At 39.1% G+C, this 25,340-nt stretch overlaps 1 protein-coding gene across 1 annotated transcript in view; it reads left to right on the forward strand.

Moving 5' to 3' along the window:
- NUP153 (nucleoporin 153) overlaps nucleotides 1–25,340 on the forward strand; it is a 92,824-nt gene that overhangs the window by 38,686 nt on the left and 28,798 nt on the right. Inside the window, 9 exon segments of the mRNA XM_017874261.1 lie at nucleotides 1,612–1,728; nucleotides 1,821–1,865; nucleotides 2,125–2,178; nucleotides 5,790–5,936; nucleotides 9,684–9,736; nucleotides 9,979–10,105; nucleotides 21,980–22,117; nucleotides 23,369–23,467; nucleotides 25,138–25,225. Of these exon segments, the coding sequence (XP_017729750.1) occupies nucleotides 1,612–1,728; nucleotides 1,821–1,865; nucleotides 2,125–2,178; nucleotides 5,790–5,936; nucleotides 9,684–9,736; nucleotides 9,979–10,105; nucleotides 21,980–22,117; nucleotides 23,369–23,467; nucleotides 25,138–25,225 (868 nt within the window).

The following is a 25,340-nucleotide window of genomic DNA, read 5'->3' on the forward strand; positions in this document are numbered from 1 at the left end:
ATGATCAAGTGGGGTTTTTCCTGGGAAGGCAAGGTTGACTCAACATTTGAAAATTAATGGGATTGGGACGGGTGTGGTGGCTCATGCCTGTGTTTCCAGCACTTTGAGAGGCCTTACATCACCTGAGGTCAGGAGTTTGAGACCAGCCTGGCCAACATGGTGAAACCCCATCTCTACTAAAAATACAAAAATTAGCCGGATGCAGTGGCGCATGCCTGTAATCCCAGATACTCGGGAGGCTGAGGCAGGAGAATTGTTTGAACCTGGGAGTCGGAGGTTGCAGTGAGCCGAGATTATGCCACTGCACTACAGCCTGGGCAACAGAGTAAGACTCCCATCTCAAAAAAAAAAAAAAATTAATGGGATTTACCATGTAAACAATCTAAAGAGTACTCTATGAACATCTCTATAGATATATAAAATATTTTTTAAAAAATCCAACGTTTAGTCATGATACAAATTTTCAACAAACCTAGGAATAGATGAGATCCTTCTACCTGATAAAGTGCATCCACAAAAAAATCATCTGGCATCATACTTAATGGTGTGAGGAAGCGAGCAAGGATGCCTGCTATCACTGCTACTGTTTAACATCATACCACAGGTGCTAGCCAGTGCAGTAGGCACAAAAATCAAGACATGCAGATTGGAAAGGGTATTATTCCTATACACAGATAACTTGCTTATCTACATAGAAAATCCAAAGAAACTACAAAAAAAGCTACCACAACTAATAAGTGAGTTTAACAGGGTCACAGGATACACTGCGTGAGCCACTGTGCCCAGCCTGTTATATTAACTTCTGAGAAACAAGTCGTTAGTATTAAAATTTTAGGTTTTCGTTGCAGTAGAATCTACCATCTCTTTGTTTAGCCATCTTGGAATTTACTCTAATTGAATGTTATTTAATGCTTAGGATAACTGATATCTTAATTCAGTTTTTATTAATTTAATGTTCTTTGATTTAAATATTATGGAAAAATGGATCTAAGAAAATACTAGAACTTTTTATCAATTGCCCCATTTACCCCATGTGACATAACTGGTAGACTTTTTTTTTTTTTGAGATAGAGTCTCACTCTGTTATCCAGGCTAGAGTGCAGTGTCGCAATCTCAGCCCACTGCAACCTCCACTTCTGGATTTAAGCGATTCTTCTGCCTCAGCCTCCTGTGTAGCTGGGAGTACAGGTGCCCGCCAGCACGCCCAGCTAATTTTTGTATTTTTAGTAGAGATGGAGTTTCACCATGTTGACCTGGCTGGTCTTGAACTAATGACCTCAGGTGATCTACCCGCCTCAGCCTCCCAAAGTGCTGGGATTAGAGACATGAGCCACCGCGCCTGGCCCAGACTTTTCTTTAGAGTGGTGCATGCTGTCTTATCATTCTTTTGTTGTTGTAAAGGTAATTTCTCAATCAGAGAATTGGATTTCCAATAAAGGCATGAAGAAAAAAATTGAACTTTTAGTGACCCCATCCAGAGATAAATTGCTGTTAACGCATTAAATCTTGTTTTACTTTGGACATCCATTCTATCTTGTAAATATTTTCATTGTGTGAAATATGTGCCTTAGATTTTGTGTTGCAATAAATAATATAGGGTTTACTTTACAGGCACCAGTTAGAAGACAAATGAAAGCTAAGCAACTCAGTGCACAATCTTATGGTGTGACCAGCTCAACAGCTCGGCGAATATTGCAGTCTTTAGAGAAGATGTCAAGCCCTTTAGCGGTAAATTTTTAAAATCACAATTAATACAGGAGTGTAACAAAACCTGGTATTATTGAAAAATCTTAATTTTGTTATTTTTTGAACATTAACAGGATGCAAAAAGAATTCCATCCATTGTTTCTTCTCCTCTGAATTCTGTAAGTTGAAATTTAAACCTTTTAAAAAGATATTGTTCATACAAAAATTAGCTGGGTGTGGTGGTGCACGCCTGTAGTCCCAGCTACTTGGGAGGCTGAGGTAGGAGAATCGCTTGAACCTGAGAGGCAGAGGTTGCAGTGAGTTGAGATTGCGCCACTGCACTCCAGCCTGGGCAACAGAGTGAGACTCTATCTCAAAAGAAAAAAAAAATGTTATTTTCGTAACTCCCCATCTATTCTAATAGTATTTTATTTTCAGCCTCTTGATAGGAGTGGGATAGATATCACAGATTTTCAGGCCAAAAGAGAAAAGGTAAGACTTGTTTAGCATTTAGTTATTTAAACTCTCTGCAATTTTGTTGTGTTTAAAGTTCACAAGTATACAAATTGGATTTAGTTTAGACATTACTGAACATGTTTGAAAAGTAATTTTTTTTTTTTTTTGAGGCTTAGTCTCGCTCTGTCACCCAGACTGGTGTGCAGTGGCGCCATCTTGGCTCACTGCAACCTGTGGCTCCCAGGTTCAAGCGATTCTTGTGCCCCAGCCTCCCTAGTAGTTGAGATTACAGGCACGTGCCGTCTTGCCCTGCTAATTTTTGTATTTTTAGTAGAGGCAGGGTTTCACCATTTTAGCCAGGCTGGTCTCAAACTTCTGAGCTCAGGTGATCTGCCTGCTTTGGCCTCCCAAAGTGCTGGGACTAAGGTGTGAGCCACTGTGCCTGACCCCCGAAAAATAATATTCTTTTACTTGGACATTTTACTCTATTCTGCAGGTGTCAGGACTTTATTGTATATGTAGTAGACACTCATCCAATTTTTTTTTTTTTTTGGGACTATTCAGCATTTCCATCTTCAGGATCTTGACAGACTTTATGGCTTACTCTTACCTTTTGATAAATAAAAATAGGAGTGATCGGCCAGGCACAGTGGCTTACACCTGTAATCCTAGCACTTTGGGAGGCTCAGGCCAGTGGATCACATGAGGTCAGGAGTTCAAAACCAGCCTGGACAACATGGTGAAACCCTGTCTCTACTAAAAATATGAAAAAAAAATTAGCCAGGTGTGGTGGCGTCCACCTGCAATCTCAGCTACTCTGGAGGCTGAGGCAGGAGAATCACCTGAACCCGGGAGGAGAAGGGTGCAGCAAGCCGAGGTTGCGGCACTGCACTCCAGCCTGGGAGACAAAGTGAGACTCTATCTCAAAAAAAGAAAAAAAAGAAAAAATAGTTCAGTAAACTAAAGTCCTCATTGCACATCATCATCTTGTATACTTTCCTCATTAACCAAATTTTTGTGAAATTTATTGTGTGTAGTAGAATTTCAGTTAGACATATCTCTCATCAGCCAAACAAAATACTGTTCCGAGATAGTGGAACTAATAAAGTTGATCATTATATCTTGCTGCCCTTTTAACGTATCCTATTTGCTTAAAATTAACTTCGGAGGTTACTGTGCGAAAAAATAGAATGTTTGATAGTTTGGGTTAAAGAGGTATCTCTTGTTAGTTTATTTATAGCTGGTTAAGCATCCTTCAGGGAAAGCAGACTGTTGGATTTTTCTTTTTCTTTTTTTTTTGAGACAGTCTCTTGCTCTGTCACCCAGGCTGGAGTGTGCAGTGGTGCAGTCTCAGCTCATTGCAACCTCCGTCTCCCGGGCTTAAGCAATTCTTCTGCCTCAACCTCCTGGGTAGCTGGGACCATAGGCTCCTGTCACCATGCCTGGGTAATTTTTTGTATTTTTAGTGGAGATGGGATTTCACCATATTAGCCAGGATAGTCTCGATCTCTTGACCTCGTGATCCCGCCGCCTCAGCCTCCCAAAGTGCAGGGATTACAGGCATGAGCCACTGTGCCTGGCCTGGATTTTTCTTTTGAAAGCATTTCTTATAATACCAAGTTCCTCAAAAGTAATTATTTAAATTGTAATTTTATGAATTAATTGTAATGACTAAGATATTGATAAATTATCTGTAATGAAATTCTGATGCAAAGAAAGCTAATATTGAACTTTTTATTGGAAGAGTGTTGCTTCTCAATTTTTGGAATTACCTAAACATTTGTAATTAGGCAAGAAGGAATCTATTACTAGCTTCTGTGATGGGATTAATTTAAGCTACTAGCTTTTCTCAATCCCTTATTTGTGTCAGGTTATTTTATAATAAGAGGTGAAATTTTAAAATTATGTCATAATGTAAGTTCTTATCAGTAACAGTTTTACTAATGGTTGAGTGTAGTATCCATAAAAGTTTATTAATGGGTGCTAAGAAATAAAAAGCCAGAATGTAGTATCATAACTCATGTTTCACAGATGTTATCAGAACAGTCTGCAAAATAGCCTCTCTTATTGAGTTGTATGTAAGGTCACATTTGCGAAGAGGTTTTAGGGAAGTGTTAGTAACTATGCAGAGGCTTTGCCCTGGAAACCAACGTTGTTCACAGCTGCTGCTGAGTGAAAGGACCCTATTCATAGGATTACAGTCTTTGGACAGAGTTAGAAACTTCTGGCTTTATAGTGGTTTTATACCAACAAGCTTTTTACTATGTTTCAGTTTAGCAAAGGACTATTGTTAACAAAACACTTGGTGTACTTATATAATAAATTGAGTTCATTTTACAGTTTGGAAGTCTTAACAGTGACTTACCATTTAGACTTACATTGTAAGATTTTGGTTTGGTTTGGTATTTAAATAACAATGGGGGAAATAACATGAAGAGGGATTTGGTCACATTTTTGGTAATTAAAATATTTTCGTAGCTAGTTTTTTTGTTTGTTTTGGGAGACTGACTCTTGCTCTGTCTCCCAGGCTGGAGTGTGGTGGCACAATCTTGGCTCACTGAAACCTCTGCCTCCTGGGTTCAAACCATTCTCCTGCCTCAGCCTCCTAAGTAGCTGGGATTACAGGCACATGCCACCATGCCTGGCTGATTTTTACATTTTTAGTAGAGACGGTTTCACCATGTTGGCCAGGCTGGTCTCGAACTCCTGACCTCAAATGATCCACCTGCCTCGGCCTCCCACATTGCTGGGATTACAGGCGTGAGCCACCACGCCTGGCCCATAGCTAGTTTAAAATATCTTATTTGCAGCTCAGAAAATATGGGCAGTAATTCAGGGAAAATGTGACAAAAGTACATTTTAGTTCATGCATTTAAAATTCACTCTGGGCCAGGCACAGTGGGTCATGCCTGTAATCCCAGCACTTAAAAGAGGCTGAGGCAGAAGGATTGCTTGAGCCCAGAAGTTTGAGGCCAGTCTGGGCAACACAGCAAGACCTAATCTCCATTAAAAAAAAAAAAAAAAAAGCCAGGCGAGGTGTCTCATGTCTGTAATCTCAGCACTTTGGAAGGTTGAGGCAGGCAGATTGCTTAAGCCGAGGAGTGTGAGACCAGCCTGGGCAACATGGCGAGACCCTGTCTCTACAAAAAATACCAAAAAAATTAGTCAGGTATGGTGGTGCATGCCTATCTACACAGGAGGCTGTGGTGGAAGGATCACCCAGGTCTTGACTACAGTGTGCTGTGGTCTGGGTGACAGAGCAGGAGTCTGTCTTTTAAAAAAAAAAATTTTTTTTAAATTAATTAACTCTGTAAAAGCTTAGATTTGTAATGCTGTTTTGAATATAGTTCCATTTTGTATGCATACATGTGTGTAAAAAGTCATTAAGTCTGGAATGAAATACAGTGTATCCATGAAACCAGTTTTAGAATTATATGTGTGTATATTTATGTACATATATGTATATAAATAGATACATACCTTGGATTCCATTATTATCAGTTTTTCCTCTTACTTGTTTGTGTCTACTGTATATTTCTCTAGGAAATACTCTTGGTCTTTAGGTCACATTAGCTATTGTCAAAATTTAGTTATGAATCATTGATTTATACGAAAATAAATGTCTTTGATTTCTGTTTACCTGTAAGGTGGATTCTCAGTATCCTCCTGTTCAGAGACTTATGACCCCAAAGCCAGTTTCCGTAGCAACAAATCGAAGTGTTTATTTTAAACCATCACTGACTCCATCTGGTGAATTCAGAAAGACTAATCAAAGAATAGATAAAAAGTGCAGTGTGAGTATATGTATATTTCTACCAGTCTTTGAATATTGATTAGAATGAGTAAGATTAAATAATGTAAAATATAACTACCATTGCATTCTAGCAACTGTATAACGCATTAAGGTTGTGAATTAGTGATGATTATGAATTGGTATGCTTTTAAAATAGCTGTCACCTTGATCAAATCATTTTTTTTTTTTTTTTTTCAGATGGAGTCTCACTCTTTCGCCCAGGGTGGAGTGCAATGGCATGCATGGTCTCAGCTCACTGCAGCCTCTGCCTCCTGGGTTCAAGTGATTCTCCTGCCTCAGCCTCCCAAGTAGCTGGGACTACAGGCATGTGCCACCTCACTCAGCTAATTTTTGTATTTTTAATAGAGACAGGGTTTCACCACGTTGGCCAGGCTGGTCTCAAACTCCTGACCTCAAGTGACCCACCTGCCTAGGCCTCCCAAAGTGCTGGGATTACAGGTGTGAGCCACTGCGCCTAGCCGCTATGTTGATCAGATCTTAAGTTAGTGTTGACTAGTAAACTCTAGCATATACTCATTGTTTAGGTTTAATAATTTTGCCGGATTTGCTTTATCTGTTTCTTGCGTGTGGTGGTGTTGAACTATCTGAAAGTAAATTTCAGACATTATCTTTTGAACCCTAAGTACTTTGATATGCATCTCCTAAGTACTTTGTCCTGTATTATCCCATCTAAGAAACTTAATTCTAATTCCTTAAAATTATCTAATATCCAGTTCATATTGAAATGTTTTTCATAATTGCTTTTTTTTTTTTTGAGACGGAGTCTCGCTCTGTCGCCCAAGCTGGAGTGCAGTGGCCGGATCTCAGCTCACTGCAAGCTCCGCCTCCCGGGTTCACGCCATTCTCCTGCCTCAGCCTCCCGAGTAGCTGGGACTACAGGCGCCTGCCACCACGCCTGGCTAATTTTTTTTTTTTTTTTTTGTATTTTAGTAGAGACGGGGTTTCACCGTGTTAGCCAGGATGGTCTCGATCTCCTGACCTTGTGATCCGCCCGCCTCGGCCTCCCAAAGTGCTGGGATTACAGGCTTGAGCCACCGCGCCCGGCCACGTAATTGCTTTTTTTGAACCAGGACTCAGCAAGGTTCAGATACTGCTTTTGGTTTTGTTTTTCCAGACCTCAGACCCTCACCCTGGCCACATTGGATTCTGTTTCTTGAGATAATTCACATATCATGCAAAGTTTAAATCATACATATTTCAAGTTTTCAATTCAGTGGTTTTAGCATGTTTTGAAAACACTTTATAAATAAAGTGGTGTCTGTGAGTTGTTCAACTGTTCAGCCATCATAATGGTAAATTTTAGAACGTTTGTATTACCATCTCTCCCACCCTTCGAAAATCTCATACCCATACCCGTTAGTAGCCACTTAGCATAACGTTTTCAAGGTTCATTCGCGTTTTAGTATGTATCAGTACTTCATTTTTTCCCTTTTTATGGCTGAATAATATTTCATTGTAAGAATATACTAGATTTTGTAGATATTTCATTATATGGATATACTAGATTTTGTTTTATCCATTAATCAATTGAGGAACATTGGGGTTGTTTTTACTTTTTGACTATAATGAATAATGCTCCTATCGACATTTATGTGTGTGGTTTTTTTTTGTTTGGTTTTTTGTTTTGTGGACATGTTTTTCTTTCTCTTGGATTTATACCTAGAAATAGAATTGCTGGATCATAGGTTTTTGAAGAGACCAGGCCAGTTTTCTTATAAAATGTCCCATAATCTGGGTTTGTCTGTTTTTTTGTGTCATTTAACTTGTGTTTTTGTTTACTTAACACCTTACTGTTTATGCCTTTACTTATATTTAATCTCATTTCTAACAACTCAATTTATTGAAAACCTTGAAACTTAGAAAGATTAGTACAGTGATTGCCCATGTATTTCTTTATGTTGATTCACCAGTCATTAACATTTTGTCATATTTGCTTTATCTCCCTCCATGCTTTTAAGTTAACATTAAATTTTTGAAAAATATTTTGAACATAGGGTGGTCACAGTGGCTCATGCCTGTAATCCCAGTGCTTTGAGAGGCTCAGGCAGAAGGATCAGTTGAGGCCAGGAGTTCAAGACTAGCCCAGGCACCATAGCGATACCTTGTCTCTAGAGGAAATTAAAAAATTAGCCAGATGTGGTGGTGCGTGTCTGTAATCCCAGCAAGGCAGGAGGCTGAGGTAGGAGAATCACGTGACAGCCCAGGAGTTCGAGGCTGAAGTGAACTATGATTGCACCACTGTACTCCAGCTTGGGTGACAGAGTAAGACCCTGACTCTCTCTCGCGTGCGTGCTCTTTCTCTCTCTCTCTCTCTCTCTATATATATATATATACACATACACACATATATATTTGGCTATAATGAATAATGCTCCTATGAACATTTATGTGTGTTTTGTTTTTGTTTGTTTTTTTGTTTTGTGGACATGTTTTTATTTCCCCTGGATTTATACTTAGAAATGGAATTGCTGGATCATAGGATATATAGCCAGTATACACACACACACACACACACACATATACACATATTTCATATATATACACATATATGTACACACAAATATATACATATTTCATATATATATATTTTTTAGCATATTGGACTTTTACAGATTTGCAAGAAAAATTTCGTGAACTTCACATTTTACTACATTTGCTGTATCTTTTTCTCTGTGTTCTTATAAACGAGTTCCCTTACGTAATGCATAACAGTGGTCAAACCCAGAAATTTAACATTTGCAGAACACTGTAGTCTACAGATTCTATTTACATGTTGTCAGTTGGCCCCAAAGAAAAAATTGTAACATCGTGTCTTGCATTTAATCCTCATGTCTCTTCATCTCCTTTAGTCTAGAACAGTTCCTTTTGTTTTTTGTTTTTGTTGTTTTGTGTTTCACAACTGATAATTTTGAAGTATAGAAGCCAGTTATTTTGTAGAATGTTCTGTAGTTTTATGATTGATGTTTCCTCATGATTAGATTTCAGTTACGTACTTTTGGCTGTGAAAACCATTGAGGGAGTGTGCTGAGCTGTTCTCACTGTTCAGAAGGCACAGGCTACCAGTTTGTCCCATTCCTGGCAGTGTGGTTATTACATAAAGTGGTGTCTGTGAGGATTCTCGACTATAAAATTACTACTTTACCTTTCATAATGAATAAGTATCTTGTGGGAAGGAAACTTCCCAATTATCTTCTTTTCAGCCACTAATGTTAGCATTATTGATGATTCTTGCCTGTATCTTTTTGAGCACTTAATTGGTTTTTGATATTATAAGATAATTCAGGCTCTTCACATGCATTTCCTGCCCCAGCCCTGTAATCAGCCATTTTTCTAAGGAGTCTTGATTCCTTTCAGTGGACATATTAATTATTTAAGTTGCAGAGAGGCATTTCGAAAGGAATATCTTTGTATATTTGGTTGCACAATTAGCAGGACAAAAAGAGGGATAAGTAAAAGTAATTTTGTGGTTAGGTTAGTGAGTGTATTGTCTATATACCACCATTTTGTTAAAATAATGGTTGTGCTCACTGACATTTTTTATGTATACTCTCACCATAATTCTTGGTTACCATTCAGAAGTCAGGGTATAATTTCAAATTTCAGGATTCATTAACTAAAAAGCCATCAAATTCATGATTCTAAATATTAAAATTAATAGGGAGCAAGGTGGTACTAAGAAAATTACAAGAAATAAGCAAACGTAAATATGTGTGTATTTCCCCTGCAGACTGGATATGAAAAAAATATGACACCCGGACAAAATAGAGAACAACGAGAAAGGTACTGTCATTTCTTATACAGCTGTACTTCTTTATATTTAACTTGTAAGGTCTGTATTTGATTTATATGTACCTTTTTGAAGATTAAAATCAAAGAACAGAAACTTTATACAAAGAAATCTAAGATTTTAGAATCATGTTTGGCTGTATATATATATATTTTTTACTTGTTAGCAGTTCCAGTTAACAAGTTATGGACCAGAATAATATATCAATTGTTTTAATTTTCTTTTTATTTGCCAGTGGCTTTTCATATCCAAATTTCAGTTTGCCTGCAGCCAATGGTTTATCTTCTGGAGTAGGTGGTGGAGGTGGCAAGATGAGACGAGAAAGAACACGCTTTGTTGCTTCTAAACCTCCAGAGGAGGAGGTAGGGTTGTATACTCATATATTCTTGAGGTTTATTTAAAAAGCACTGGTGTGGTGGTGGTTAGGGGAGACTTGTAGGGGTGGGGTTCGAGGAGACCCAGAGCAAAGTTAATCTGCTATTGACTCAGTTCTTTCAAAATGTATGCTAAAAACCTAACCTAGTACCTTAAATTTCATGGGTATCATAGAACAAAACAAAAGTACCCGTACTTTTTCAAATAAGGGAATTGCAATTGAAATTATTTGACCCTTGGTATTACTGTATAGTTTTGTCTGTTTGTAAAACATATGTAAATAAGTTCATGAATAGGATTAATGCTATATGTATTCTTCTTTTTTTAAGATACAGTCTCGCTCTGTCACTCAGGCTGGAGTGCAGTGGTGCAATCTCGGCTCTCTGCAACATCTGCCTCCTGGGTTCGGGCGATTCTTGTGCCTCAGCCATGCAAGTAGCTGGGACTATAGGCATGTGCCACCATACCTGGCTAATTTTTGTATTTTTTGTAGAGATGGGGTTTCACCATGTTGACTAGGCTGGGTCGAACTCCTGCCATCAAGTGATCCGCCTGCCTCAGCCTCGCAAAGTGCTGGAATTACAGGCGTGAGCCACTGTGCCCTGCCTGTATTCTTCGTACTTGCCTATTTCTCCTTTTTTGGTGTTGTATTGTGAAAGGTAACTGTAAGTTTTTTAATTTCACTGCTTATATATTTATCCAGTTTGAAGATTTACCATAATCCATTCTGCCATCAGGATACATTTTGGTAGATTTCTAATACACATTAAAGTGAATATGCACTTTTCTGTCTGCAGACGTGCGATATTTTCTCTAGAATATTTGTCTAGGAATGGAATTGTTGGGATTATAGGGGATGATCCACATCTTCAGCTTTGTTAGATGTTGCCATGTTTTCTCTTCAAGGTAGTTTTGCAGTTCAGTATTTCCACCATATGACAATAGATAGATCTTGGGCCATCATTCTGTGTGTTTTTTGATATTTGAGTTTTCTCTTGATCCATTTTTTTCCTATGGGGTGATTTCCTATGGGGAAGTATACATATATAATTCTTGTATGTATATTAAGAAATATGTATGTGTATGTATATATAATTTATTGTTAGAAAGAGTTCTCTATATATTCTGACCATAAATGTTTGGAAAAGGTAGGGACAGATTTAAGATTGGTTACATTAACCTTTCTGTCTATATATTGTTCTTTTTTCTAACTACTTTGAGTTGAATGCAAGTCTCATTTTCGTTTTATTATAAATGCATTTCAGCCTAGCTTAACCATTTGAGTTTTGATACATGGTCCTTGCATTTGTCATTTGTTTCTAATTAAAATTTCACAGGTGACTCTCTTATTGACCCTTGAGTTTTAGGAGTATATTTTTAGCTTTTTAAACTTGCTTTTTCTATTTATGTTGATGGAAACAAAATCATGTGTTGGTTGAAGTTGTTGGATGTCTTAGATTTCTTCATGCCTATTGGTATTTTACTCTTCAGGCTTGGAGTGGAATGCCTTGCATTCTTTTTATCTCTGCTTCTCCTAGTTAGCAGTACTATAGCTCACCAGAATTATGACTTCCTTAGCAGTTTTCACTTTCTGCCATATACATTGACTTGTAATGAGATTTGGGATTATGTTAGTAGACTTGGCTCGATTGCTGGTCTGGAGGCTCTGTCTTTCCCTTAGTCTCTGTTTCTCGCTCTACTAGAGTGTTATGAAGGGAGGGGATGTATTACTGTATATCATTATCTGGAAAGGAAATATCTTGAATGCCATTGATCATACAAACAGTATATAAATTTGTAGATTCTGTAGCAAACCAATTTTCTTTTGTTATTAAAGCTCTTTATTATATTTAAGAAATGGGTTGGCAGTCGGGCGCAGTGGCTCATGCCTGTAATCCCAGGACTTTGGGAGGCCAAGGTGGGCGGATCAAGAGGTCAAGAGATCGAGACCATCCTGGCCAACATGATGAAACCCTGTCTGTACTAAAAATACAAAACTTAGCTGGGCGTGATGGCACACACCTGTAGTCCCAGCTACTTGGGAGGCTGAGGCAGGAGAATCACTTGAACCCCAGAGGTGGAGGTTGCAGTGAGCTGAGATCGCACCAGTGTACTCCAGCCTGGCAACAGAGCGAGACTCTGTCTCAAAAACAAAACAAAACAAAAACAAAAGAAATGGGCTGTCTTACCTTGTGTAAATAAGGAATTTATTAGGTTGGTATAGAACTATTTGGGGTTTTGGACCATGACTTTTAAATCATTATAACTAGGCTCAAACACATCTTTATTGAAAAAAACAGGAACCATTACAATCAACACATTTTTGCCAACGAGAAATAAATTGGCTTATTCCTGTAGCACAAAAATCTGTGCTTTGGGATTCGACAAGCTCTTGGAAAGCATTTTCTGCATCCTGCTGTTATGGAAGTGTTTTCCCTGCAAAACGTTTTCGAGATCCTTGAAGAAGTGATAGTCAGTTGGCGAGAGGTCAGGTGAATATGGCGGATGAGGCAAAACTTTGTAGCCCAATTTCTTCAACTTTTGAAGCGTTGGTTATGCAGTGTGCCATTGGGTGTTGTTGTGGAGAAGAAGTAGGCCCTTTCTGTTGATCGATGCCAGCTGCGGGCATTGCAGTTTTTGGTACATCTCATTGATTGGCTGAGCAGACTTCTCAGATGTAGTGATTTCGCCAGGATTCTGAAAGCTGTAGTGGATTAGACTGGCCGCAGACCACCAGACAGTGACCGTGGCTTTTTTTAGGTGCAAGTTTGGCTTTGGGAAGTGCTTTGAAGCTTCTTCTTGGTTCAGCTACTGAACTGGTTGTCACCAGTTATCGTGTAAAATCCCCTTTGTCCCATGTCACAATCCGATAAATGGTTTGTTGTTGTTGCATAGAGTAGGAGAAGACGACACTTCAAAACAATTGTTTTTAATTTCACTTAGCTCGAGACACCCACTATTGAGCTTTTTCACCTTTCCAATTTGCTTCAAATGCCGAATGACCATAGAATGGCTAACGTTGAGTTCTTTGGCAATTTCTCGTGTAGTTTGAGGATCAGCTTTGGTGACTGCTGTCAGTTGGTCACTGTCAACTTCCAGTGGCTGGCCATTACACTTTTCATCTTCAAGGCTCTTGTCTCCTTTGCAAACTTTGTTTTCTGTTGTTGTTGTGTGCTTCTTTGGGTGTTTTGTTTTGTTTCTGTTTTGAGACAGTCTTGCTTTGTGGCCCAGGCTGGAGTACAGTAGCGTGATCCCAGTGGACTGCAGCCTCCTTTCCTGGGTTCAAGCTATTTTCCTGCCTCAGCCTCCTGAGGCCTCCGAGCCTCCCCTTTCCTGCCTCACTCTCAGCCATGTGTCACAGGCCCAGCTAATTTTTAATATTTTGGATGGAGACAGGGTTTCACCATGTTGACCAGGCTGGTCTTGAACTCCTGACCTCAAGTGATCCGACTGCCTCAGCCTCCCAAAGTGCTGGGATTACAGGCGTGAGCCACCATGCCCAGCCTCCTTTGCAAAACTTCTTGAACCACCACTGCAGTATATGTTCATTAGCAGTTCTGGGCCAAATGCATTGTTGATGTTGGTGAGTTGTCTTTGCTGCTTTACAATCCATTTTGAACTTGAATAAGAAAATCGCTCAAACTTGCTTTTTGTCTAACATCATTTCCACAGTCTAAAATAATATAAAATAAACAGCAAGTAGTAAGTCATCAGCTAAATAACATAAAGGGAGAAATTTGCATTAAAATGATGTATAATGTAACCACATTTAAGAATGTATTCCAGTTATCAAGTGGCAAATTGTTATAATGCAAAACTGCAATTACATTTGCACCAATCTGATATCTGATTCATATAGCATGAGTTTATTTTTTTTTGACAAGTTTTTACTTTTCCTGGTAAAATCTGTGGCCTGTTTTGTAAAGTTTATCTCTGTATGAGGAAAATACAACTTGGCTTTGTTTGCCACATGATGCATTGTATAGATATTACTTATTTCCCTTACCCAACAAAAGGGCTTACTGCCTGATGAGCACAGAACCCATACCATCGCACCAGGTTTTGTTTTGTTTTTTTGAGACAGAGTCTCACTCTGTTTGTCGCCCCGGCTGGAGTGCACGATCTTGGCTCATGGCAACCTCCACACCCTGCGTTCAAGTGATTCTCATGTCTCAGCCTCCCAAGTAGCTGGGATTATAAGCACGCACCACCAAGGCCAGCTATTTATTTTTTATTTTTTTATTTTAGTAGAGATGGGGTTTTGCCATGTTGTCTGGGCTCTTCTCAAATTCCTGACCTTAGGTGATCCCCACCTGCCTTGCTTCCCAAAGTGCTGGGATTACAGGTGTGAGTCACTGTGCCCAGCCAGAAAATAATTTTTAGTATACCGGACAATAAGAGCAAAATATTATTAATATTAATAAAACAAACTGTTCATTACAACAAAGTCATACCAAACATGTATCTGCAAGACAGCTAAAACTAAGCTACAAATAATCAACCTGAGCTTCAGCTTAAGATCTCAGAAGTTTTATTTTTAAAAACTGAAGCTGAAGGTGAAGTCATGCTCCAAAGAATTAAAGAAATCAGTGGCTAACAGGTATTCTTGAACTTACAAGATGGCAGATAAGAAACAGCTTGCTGAAGCCCTCTCCACTTGTAAGATAACAAAACTGACTGAAATTGGCTGGAACTAATATGACCAATTAGAGTCTGCAGAATGAGCTTGCTGACATCACAGCCCAGATTTCCACATTTCATTCTAACTGCCCCAGAATTTGCACATGTGGCCCGTAAAGATGCATGAAGAGACAACTGTGCACGTCCAGGGACTTTTCAGACCTCCTCTTTCCTGCCCCAGAATCTACCCCCTAAACCTTTCCTAATAAACATATTGCCTTAAGGCCAATTTGCGGGGAGACAGATTTGAGCTGGACTCCTGTCTTCCTTGTTGGTTGACTCTAAGTAAAGCTTTCCTTTCTTCAGAAACCTGGTGCCAGCCAAGTTGGGAGGCTCGCTTGAGCCCAGGAGTTTGAGATCAGCCAGGGCAACATGGCAAAACCCCATGTGTACAAAAAAATGACAAAAATTAACCAGGCGTGGTGGTCAGCGCCTGTAGTCCCAGCTACTAGGGAGGCTGAAGTGCGAGGATCACCCCAGCCTGGGAGACTCTGTCTTTAAAAAAAAAAAAAAACTCCTCTTCACTCATGTCTGTATCACCTCCTCCCCTGTTTGGGCCCCTTCTCTTCATTCTGGCCAACTGCCAATTTTGCATCGCAGGATTCTTCACTCAGTCCTTCCCGTTGCTGGCTCTGTTCTACCCTGAAGTTATAGTGTCCACATTTCTGAGGAAAGAGGTACTAATGTGATCTCAGCCCCAAACTTTCTGCCCACGTTGTGGTTTGTTTGTTTGTTTGTTTGTTTGACAGAGTCTTGCTCTGTCTCCCAGGATGGAGTGCAGTGGTGCAATCTCGGCTCACTGCAACCTCCACCTCCTGAGTTCAAGCAATTCTCCTGCCTCAGCCTCCTGAGTAGCTGGCATTACAAGCATATGCCACCATGCCCAGCTAAATTTTGTATTGTTAGTAGAGACGGGGTTTCACCATATTGTCCAGGCTGGTCTCAAACTCCTGACCTCAAGAGATCAGCCCGCCTTGGCCTCCCAAAGGGCTGGGATTACGGGGGTGAACCACCATACCCATCCCCACCTTGTGTTTTATATCTATATAGAATATGTTTGGATACACACTTCTGTAGTTATTTGGAACGCAATGCTGCTTGTTTGTATCAGATGTCAGATATGTTCAGACCATGAATCGTTTCTTTGTTCAGTTGTAATTAGTGGGAATTTTTGGTAAAAAATTAAAAGATTGGCTGGTCACCGTGGCTCACACCTGTAATCCCAGCACTTTAGGGAGGCTGAGACCGGCAGATCACCTGAGGTCAGGAGTTCGAGACCAGCCTGGCCAACATGGTGAAACCTTGTCTCTACTAAAACCACAAAAATTAGCTGGGTGTGTGATCCTAGCTACTTGGGAAGTTGAGGCAGAAGAATCGCTTGAACCTGGGAGGGGGAGGTTGCGGTGAACTGAGATCACACCACTGCACTCCTGCCTGGGTGACAGATTGAGACTTTGTCTCAAAAAAAAAAAAAAAAAAAAAAAAGATTAAAGTTATTTTTGTGGGGGCGGTATCTTCATGGGCCTTTGGAAGAGTCAAATGGAAGAGATTTAGTTTTAATGAAATATAAACACATTATGCTAATTTCCAATAGTGTTGCTATTTAGCAGGAATGGATGTATTCTGATCCATTAAATTCAGGTTAATAGAACTCTGTATGTAAAATTACCCATTTGGAACTTTTTTTTTTTTTGAGACAGACTCCTGCTCAGTCGCCTAGGCTGGAGTGCAGTAGTGCGATCTCGGCTCACTGCAAGCTCTACCTCCCAGCACTTTTGGAGGCTGAGGTAGGCGGATAACGAGGTCAGGAATTCGAGACCAGCCTGGCCAACACGGTGAAACCCCGTCTCTGCTAAAATACAAAAATACAAAAAAAAGCCGGGTGTAGTGGCAGGCACCTGTAGTCCCAGCTACTCGGGAGGCTGAGGCAGGAGAATGGCGTGAACCCAGGAGGCGGAGGTTGCAGTGAGCCAAGATCGCACCACTACACTCCAGCCTGGGTAACAGGATCGAAACTCCGTCTCAAAAAGGAAAAAAAAAGAATTGGTTCAAGGTCAGTAAAATAAGGAACCAGTGTGGACATGAGTGTGCCTTACGGAGTTGGCATGAGAGAGTAGATTATATGGTTGATGTTTTTAGGGTTCTCTGTCCACTAGAGGTTGGACAGAGAAGAGAAGCTTCCCTACAAAAATAGCCAGATGCATCTTTTGTGTGCTCCTCCTCCCTCAGTTGATTATGACAAATTTCAAACATGAAATGTTGAAAGAACTGTGCAGTGGATACACATAGTAGCAGTTAGATTCCAACATTTTGTGTTACATTTGCTTTATCAAAAAAAAAAAAAATTTACCTGTCCCATTTTTTTTTGTGGTGCATTTTAAAGATAGTTGAAGACATTAGTACACTTTGCCCCCAAATACTTCAGCATACATAGAATGAAGTAGAGTTAAATATTTGTTGTTTTTTTATAATATAGCAAAATTGACATATAGTGAAATGTTAAATTCTTAGGTGTGCCATTTAATAAATTTGACAAATGCTTACACCCGTGTATTCCAAGCCCCATGAAGATATTGAATATTTCTATCATCCTAGAAATTTCAGTTGTCCTCCTTCTCAGTCAGTTGCCGTTACCTCCTACCCCAGAGGCAATCACTGTTCTCATTTTTTCCACCACATATTGGTTTTGCTTGTTCTGCAACTTCATATAGTTACTCACTACATATCCTTTTGTCCCTGGCTGTTGTGAGTAAAGCTACTAGGAACATTCTTGTTCAGGTCTTTTTGTAAATAAATTTTTTCTCTGGGGTAAATACCTGGAAGAAGAGGTGCTAAGTTGTATGTTTAACTTTCTAAGGAGCCATCATACCGTTTTCAAAAGTGTTTGTACCATTTTATATCCCTCCCAGCAGTGTATGAACATTTTATTTAGTTTGTATCCTTACCAATAGTTGATAGTCATCTTTTAAATTTTAGTCATTCTGGTTTGTGTGTAGTGGTATCACATTGTAATTTTAATTTGCATTTCCTTGATGACTAATAATATTTTGTTCTTTTTATGTGCTGATTGGCCATTTGTGCATCTTTTTTTGTGAGGTGTCTGTTCAGTTCTTTTTTTTTTTTCTTTTTTTTTTGAGATGGAGTCTTGTTCTGTCACCCAGGCTGGAGTGCAGTGGCATGATCTTGGCTCACTGCAACCCCCGCCTCCCAGGTTCAAGCAACTCTCCTGTGTCAGCCTCCCAAGTAGCTGGGATTACAGGCGGACGCCGTCATGCCCGGCTAATTTTTTGTGTTTTATTAGAGACAGGGTTTCACCGTGTTGCCCAGGCTGGTCTCAAACTCATGAGCTCAGGCAACCCACCCGCCTTGGCCTACCAAAGTGCAAGAATTACAGACATGAGCCACTGTGCCTGACCATTCTGTTCAGTTCTTTTGCCCTTGTAAGAATTGGGTTGTCATCTTCTTTTTTTTTTTTTCTTTTTTTGAGACAGTTTTGCTCTTGTTGCCCAGGCTGGAGTGCAGTGGTGTGGTCTCAGCTTACCGCAACCTCCATCTCGCAGGTTGAAGTCTCCCTAGTAGCTGGGATTACAGGTGTGCACCACCACGCCCAGCTAATTTTTTTTGTATTTTTAGTAGAGATGGGTTTCTCCATGTTGGTCAGGCTGGTCTGAAACTCTTGACCTAAGGTGATCCAACAGCCTTGGCCTCCCAAAGTGCTGGGATTACAGGCCGTGAGCCACCGTGCCCAGCCAGTTGTCTTCTTACTGTGTTTTAGGAGGTCTTTATAAATTCTTGACCGAGGTATTTTGTCAGATACATGTCTTAACAAATATTTTTTTCCCAGTATGACTTGCCTGTTCATTTTCTTAATGATATCCTTTGAGTGGCCTATATTGTAAATTTTATGAAACCTGGATTTTTTTTTCTAATATTTTATTCTTTGTGTCCTAAGAAAATTTGCCTGTTGCCAGGCTACAAAGATAGTTTCCTGTGCTTGCTTCTAGAAGCTTTGTAATTTTCTTTTGTAGTTTTTTAATTTCTTTTGATTTTGTATTTGACCCATGGATTATTTAGAAATGTATTGAATTTCCAAATATTTGGGGGGAGGGTATCGGTTTCTAATTTAATTTCATTGTGATTAGAAAAAGATTGAGATTATGACTTCAGTGTTTTGAAATGTATTGAGACTTATAGTTCAGTATATGGTCTGCATGATAATTCTTAAAGAAAATACATTCTGTAGTGTTGGGTATAGTGATCTATAGAAGTAAGCTGATAGTATTAGATCTTGTTCTTATTCATTTTTCATGAGGAGGGAGGGTATGGTTAGCCTGTTAAGTTATTGAGAGATGGGGGTTAAAATTGCCAACTTTTATTTGGTGAATTTGTCTTATCCCTTTGGTTATGTCTTTTTTTTTTTCTGAGATGAGATATCACTCTGTCACCCAGGCTGGAGTGCAGTGGCATGGTCACCTGAGCCTCCCAAGTAGCTGGGACCACAGGCACGTGCCACCATACCTCGCCGATTTTTTAAATCATTTGTAGAGACAAGGTCTCACCATATTGCCCAGGCTGATTTCGAAACTCCTGCGCCGAAGCGATCATCCTATCGTTGCCTCTCAAAGTGCTGAGATTACAGTCATGGGCTACCACGCCTAACCTCAATTTTTGTTTCATGTATTTTGAGGCCCTCGTGAGAGCATACACTTTATATTTGTTCTGTGGCTCCATAGTGATTTGTCCTTTTAAGATTATTAAGTGTCCTTTTTAAAAAACCTTTGGAAATATTTTTTGTCTTGAAATCTACTTTGGTATTAATACAGCCACTCTTCTTACTGGAATAAGCCTTGTTAAGCTTAGTAGTTTCAAGGTGTATCTTTTTCCATCCATATATTTTGAGCCTGTCCATGTTTATATTTAAAGTAGGTCTCAGGTAAACAGCATACAAATGAGTTTTGCCTTTCTGTCCATTTTCTGTCTTTTAATTGGAACACCAAATCCATTTATAGTTAATATAATTTTTGATATGGTTGGAGTGATGGCTACCATTGATCCATTGTTTTCTGTTGTTCCTATTGAAAGCTGCCATTTGGGGGTTAAGGGGATATTTATTATTTAATTATTTAATATTTATTATTAGAATTCTGTGTTTATTGGTTTTGTTTTTGTCTTTTGAGATGGGTTCTTGCTGTCACCCAGGATGGAGTGCAGTGGCGCAGTCATGGCCCACTACAGCCTGGAACTCCTGGACTCAGGCCATTCTCCCACCTCAGCCTCCCAGGTACTGGGACTACAGGCATGCCACTGCACCTGGCTAGTTTTTCGTTTGTTTAGTTTTTATAGAGACAGAGTCTCGCTGTGTTGCCCAGACTGGTCTCAAACTCTTGGCCTCAAACTGTCCTGCCTCAGCCTCCCAAAGTGCTGGGGTTACAAGTCATTTTAATTTGTTAGATTTTTAACTCTCCCTCTTTTGCATTATTTAGTGGTTCCTCTTGGGATTTCTCTGTCTTCCATAACTTTTTTCAAATTACTTTATGTTACTTTCATACCACATCCTGTAAAAATAACAAGATTGCAACTATATAGTTAGATTTATTCCCGGTCTTCCCTGGCATTTATGCTGTACTTACTTGTATTACATCTGGAGAGGCTGTAAATTCAATGTGTACTTTTTACTTTATATATAGTTAAATTTATTTTAAAGAAATTAAGAGAAAAAAAGTTGTTGTTTGCTAACATATTCCTCATGTCTTTCTGAAATCTGAGTTTCCATTTGGTAACATTTCCTTTCAGCCTGAAGAACCTGTAGAGCAGGTTTTATGGAAGTAGATTCTTAGTTTTATCTGGAAGTGTCTTTATTTTGCTTTGGGCTTTTGGATCAACTTTATTGTGGTGTGATTTATTTACAATAAACTGCATCCATTTGAAGTATTCAAATTATTTTAGCTGGCAGTGGACTTCTCTGAACTCATTCTGTCTCCCCGGTAGCAGGCAGCAGCTTAAACTTTTTAGTTTTATTTGGCAGCTTGGCGTCTGCCTTATAGCTGTGTAGTTTACAGGTCCACCAGGGATTTAGGTGGCTTATATGTAGACTTTGAGGTTCTGTTTCTGTGGCTCTTCATTTCTGCATCTCACCTCCTTTTCTGGCTGATTGTTCAGTTAACAGGTTTGCTGTTTTCTCTCAGAACTTCAGGTATTCAGTGGCACCAACTCATGAAGAGAACAGGAAGCTCACTCAGTGCCCTTCCCATCTTCCGAGTGTCCTCTCCCATCCAGTTTCTTCTCACTTTTGGTTGCTCTCGTGCCTTCAGATGATTGTTTCTTTATAATTTTTTCCAGAGTGTATAATTATCGTATATCTGAACATTTGTCAAGTAGAAGCTACTCTGCTTTTAGCAGAAGTGGAACTCGTTTTGTTTGTTCTTAATCTGGGGATCATTGGAGACTTAGGGTGCTCTTTGTTCAGTTGGGTTAAAAATCAAAGTGGCTGTCCAGACTCCTCAGTACTCACAGTTACTAAATGCTTGTTTCACATGCCAAGACCATATGGTGCTCCCCCCGACCCCCTTATCTGCAAGGGATATGTTCCAGGAATCCCAGGGCATACCTGAATCTGCAGATAGTGTTGAACCCTGTATGTACTGTGTGTTTTCCTGTAATACGTATCTATGATAAAGTTTAATTTATAATTAGGCACAGTCAGAGATTAACAACAACAATAAAATAGAACAATTTTAACACTATAATGTAATAAAGGTTATATGAATGTAGTCTCTTTTTCTCTCAAAATATCTTATTGTATATAATATTTTTGGATCATGGTTAACCGTGGGTCAGGGAAACTGGAAATTAAAACCATGGGTAAGGTAGGCTAATATATATAGCTTTATGTTTCATATTAATACAACAACTGTAGTATATTGTAAGAATTACTTTTTTTTCCCCCTCAGTTTTACCAATTAGGAAATTGGTACAGAAGGCAGTTAGGGTCCCAAAGTCACGTGGCTGGTTGGTGGCACAGCTGGGATTAAAAATCTTGTTTAGTTTTTCTGATTGAAGAACCCACAACGTTAACACTACATGGTGCCATCTTCTTCCTGTATACTTTCATGCTGAAAATAAGTAGAGATAAAAGAATGATGTGAAAGATGAAATATATCACGCAACATGTTATGTTTTAGGAAATGGAAGTTCCGGTATTACCGAAAATCTCTCTACCAATCACCAGTTCTTCACTGCCTACCTTTAATTTTAGTTCCCCTGAGATCACAGCTTCCTCTCCATCACCCATCAATTCGTCTCAATCATTAACAAACAAGGTACAAAACCATTGTATAAATACAGGTGACATTTGTTCTTTAATTCTTTATTTTAAAAAATCCTATAAACAGTGGTTAATTTTCATTATGGAAATTAATAACTCATAATAAACGGAAATGGAAATGCGGTTTTGCTTTTTTAAAAAAATGTACCGATATCTTGGATATATTATAATGGAGTGTTCATCAACTCTTATGCAATACCATAGAGAAGGAGATTCTTGTAAATTTGTTTCCAAATAGTGTTTCCAATAAGATACTTTTTGGGTAGAAGTGCACTCAGTGTTTCATGTTTTTACTTCTCAGCTAGGCTTAACATCTTTTAATCTGCTCCTGAATTTTTTTTTGTTTTTGAGGTGGTGTCCTGCTGTATTGCCGAGGCTAGAGAGCAGTGGTATAATCACAGCTCATTGCAGCTTCCATCTCTTGGGCTCAAGTGATCCTCCCACCTCAGCCTCTTGAGTAGCTGGGACTACAGGTGTACACCACCACAGCCAGCTAATTAAAAAAATTTTTTTTCTTAATATTTATTTATTTTTTGAGCTTGAGTCTCGCCCTGTCGCCTAGGCTGGAGTGCAGTGGCATGATCTTGGCTCACTGCAACCTCCACCTCCCAGGTTCAAGTGATTCTCCTGCCTCAGCCTCCTGAGTAGCTGGGATTATAGGTGTGCACTACCATGCCCGGCTAATTTTTGTATTTTTAGTAGAGACAACGTTTCACCATGTTGGTTAGGCTGACCTCGAACTCCTGGCTTCAGGTGATCCGCCTGCCTTGGCCTCACAAAGTACTAGGATTACAAGCATGAGCCACCACTCCTGGCCACAAAATATTTTTATAGGTGAGGTCTTGCTGTGTTACCCAGGCTGGTCTTGAAATCTTGGGTTCAAGCAATTCTTTCTGTCATGGCTTCCCAAAGTGCTGGGATTACAGGTGTGAGGCACTATGCCTGGCCTGCTCCCGAAATTTTAATGCTTGCTTTCTTGCTTTGACTTCTTCTGAACACATTCTTACAGATGTTACTTTACTTTTTTATACAAATATCCACCTCTAAGATTGTGTGTACTCATAAGAGGAAGCCAGATTTTGTAGCACTTACAGTTCTGTTTTTCAGAACTTAAAGTGAGATTTTTAAATTTAAAAGGAAAAAAATACTTAGTATCTTTGGAATAATGACTTTGCTTAATGTCTTTTATTATCACTTTATTTTCTAAAGCTCTTTTGTGTCATTTCTTAATAATTTGGAAAACCAGGTACAAATGACCTCTCCAAGCAGCACTGGCAGTCCCATGTTTAAATTTTCATCTCCAATCGTAAAATCTACTGAGGCAGATGTACTACCTCCATCATCTGTAAGTAACAAGCAAGGAATAGTATATATTTATACTAAATATACATATTTAGTATATATAAAGCCATGTTATATTTTTATCAAATCTAAGATGCCATTGGTGGTGAGAAACACTATTATTTTCTTCCAACTTAAAAAATACTCTGTAAAAATCTTTTGAACAATTGTGTATTCTTCACTACATAGTGTACACATATATGAATATTCATTTTCTTTTGTACCATTTGAAGGTTAAAATGCAAACATCTGAATTTCCTTAATTCTTCTCCATGTATCCCTTAAGAAAAAGGACATTCCTTTGCATCCTCACAATACAGCTATCATACCCAAGAAGTTTGGGATGATCTAATAACGACATGGTCCATATTCAGATTTCCCCATTATCCCCAGACTGTCCTTTAATTGCTGTTTTATTTCTATTGGTCCTAGAGCCAGTTAAAGACTAGGACCTAATCAACTGCATTATATTGCATTTAGTTAAAACGTGTCTTGATTGACCTTTAATCTAGAGAAGTTCTGGGCATTTTTTCTTTCATGATGGAAAAGTAAATGTTTGGGGTAAGAATAATACATAGTTTAATATTCAAATTGCCCCAGATTTGGCATGTTTATATTATTTTAATATGTCACTTTCTGGTTTTGACTGTGTCCTTGCCTTCTGACACAAGTAGATGTTACAGATCAAATGTAATTTCCTTGCCACATGCTGAAATCCATCAGTTGTCCCAGAAGTCTCATACTTTTTATTAGAAAATGGCATTCGAGGCCGGGCACGGTGGCGCATGCCTGTAATCCCAGCACTTTGGGAGGCAGAGGCGGGTGGATCACTTGAGGTCTAGAGTTCGAGACTAGCCTGACCAACAGAGTGAAACACTGTCTCTACTAAAAAAAAAAGAAAAGAAAAAGAAAATACAAAATTAGCCAGGCGTGGTGGTGCATGCCTGTAATCCCAACGACTAAGGAGGTTGAGACAGGAGAATTGCTTGAACCTGGGAGGTAGAGGTTGCAGTAAGCCAGGATTGTGCCATTGCACTCCAGCCTGGGCAACAAGAGTGAAACTCCACCTCAAAACAAAAAAAAAAAAACAAAAAAAAAGAAAATGGCATTCATAAACTGGAACTGGACATTAGGAACACACCATCATTATTTTATATACTGTTTTGGAGGAAAAAATGCCTGAGAAATTTAAAATGCTGTCCGTTAAATTGTGACATTGCCATTCAATATAAGAATCTCACTTTTAGAGATAGTGAAATATGATAAACCATATCTTAAAATAGATGAAAGTATGTTTTGACTTGGGATAAAATAAGCACTTATCTGTGCCAGGCGCGGTGGCTCATGCCTGTAATCCCAGCACTTTGGGAGGCTGAGGCAGGCAGATCATGAGGTCAGTAGATCGAGACCGTCCTGGCTAACACGGTGAAACCCTGTCTCTACTAGAAATAGAAAAAATTAGCCGGGTGCCTATAGTCCCAGCTACTTGGGAGGCTGAGGCAGAAGAATGGTGTGAACCCAGGAGGCGGAGGGTGCAGTGAGCCAAGATTGCGCCACTGCACTCCAGCCTGGGTGGCAGAGTAAGCTCTGTCTCAAAAAAAAAGAAAAAAAAAAAAAGCTCCATATTTGATACTTATTGAAAACTAAGTATAAGGATATTCTTTCTCTTTACAGATTGGATTTACATTTAGTGTGCCTGTTGCAAAAACAGCAGAACTTTCTGGTTCTATTGGTACTTTACAACCAATTATAAGTAGTTCAGGTAAGTAAAAATTTCTCACATTTTAACATAAAAACAATTGCATACAGTAGATTAGTATTTCGAGTTCTTTAACCTTTGGTAATTCTTATGAATGCCTTCATTTGGATGAAATTAG

This window comes from Rhinopithecus bieti, unplaced genomic scaffold (genome assembly GCF_001698545.2).
Source record: "Rhinopithecus bieti isolate Rb0 unplaced genomic scaffold, ASM169854v2 scaffold_8309, whole genome shotgun sequence".
In the NCBI taxonomy this organism is placed as follows: Eukaryota; Metazoa; Chordata; class Mammalia; order Primates; family Cercopithecidae; genus Rhinopithecus; species Rhinopithecus bieti.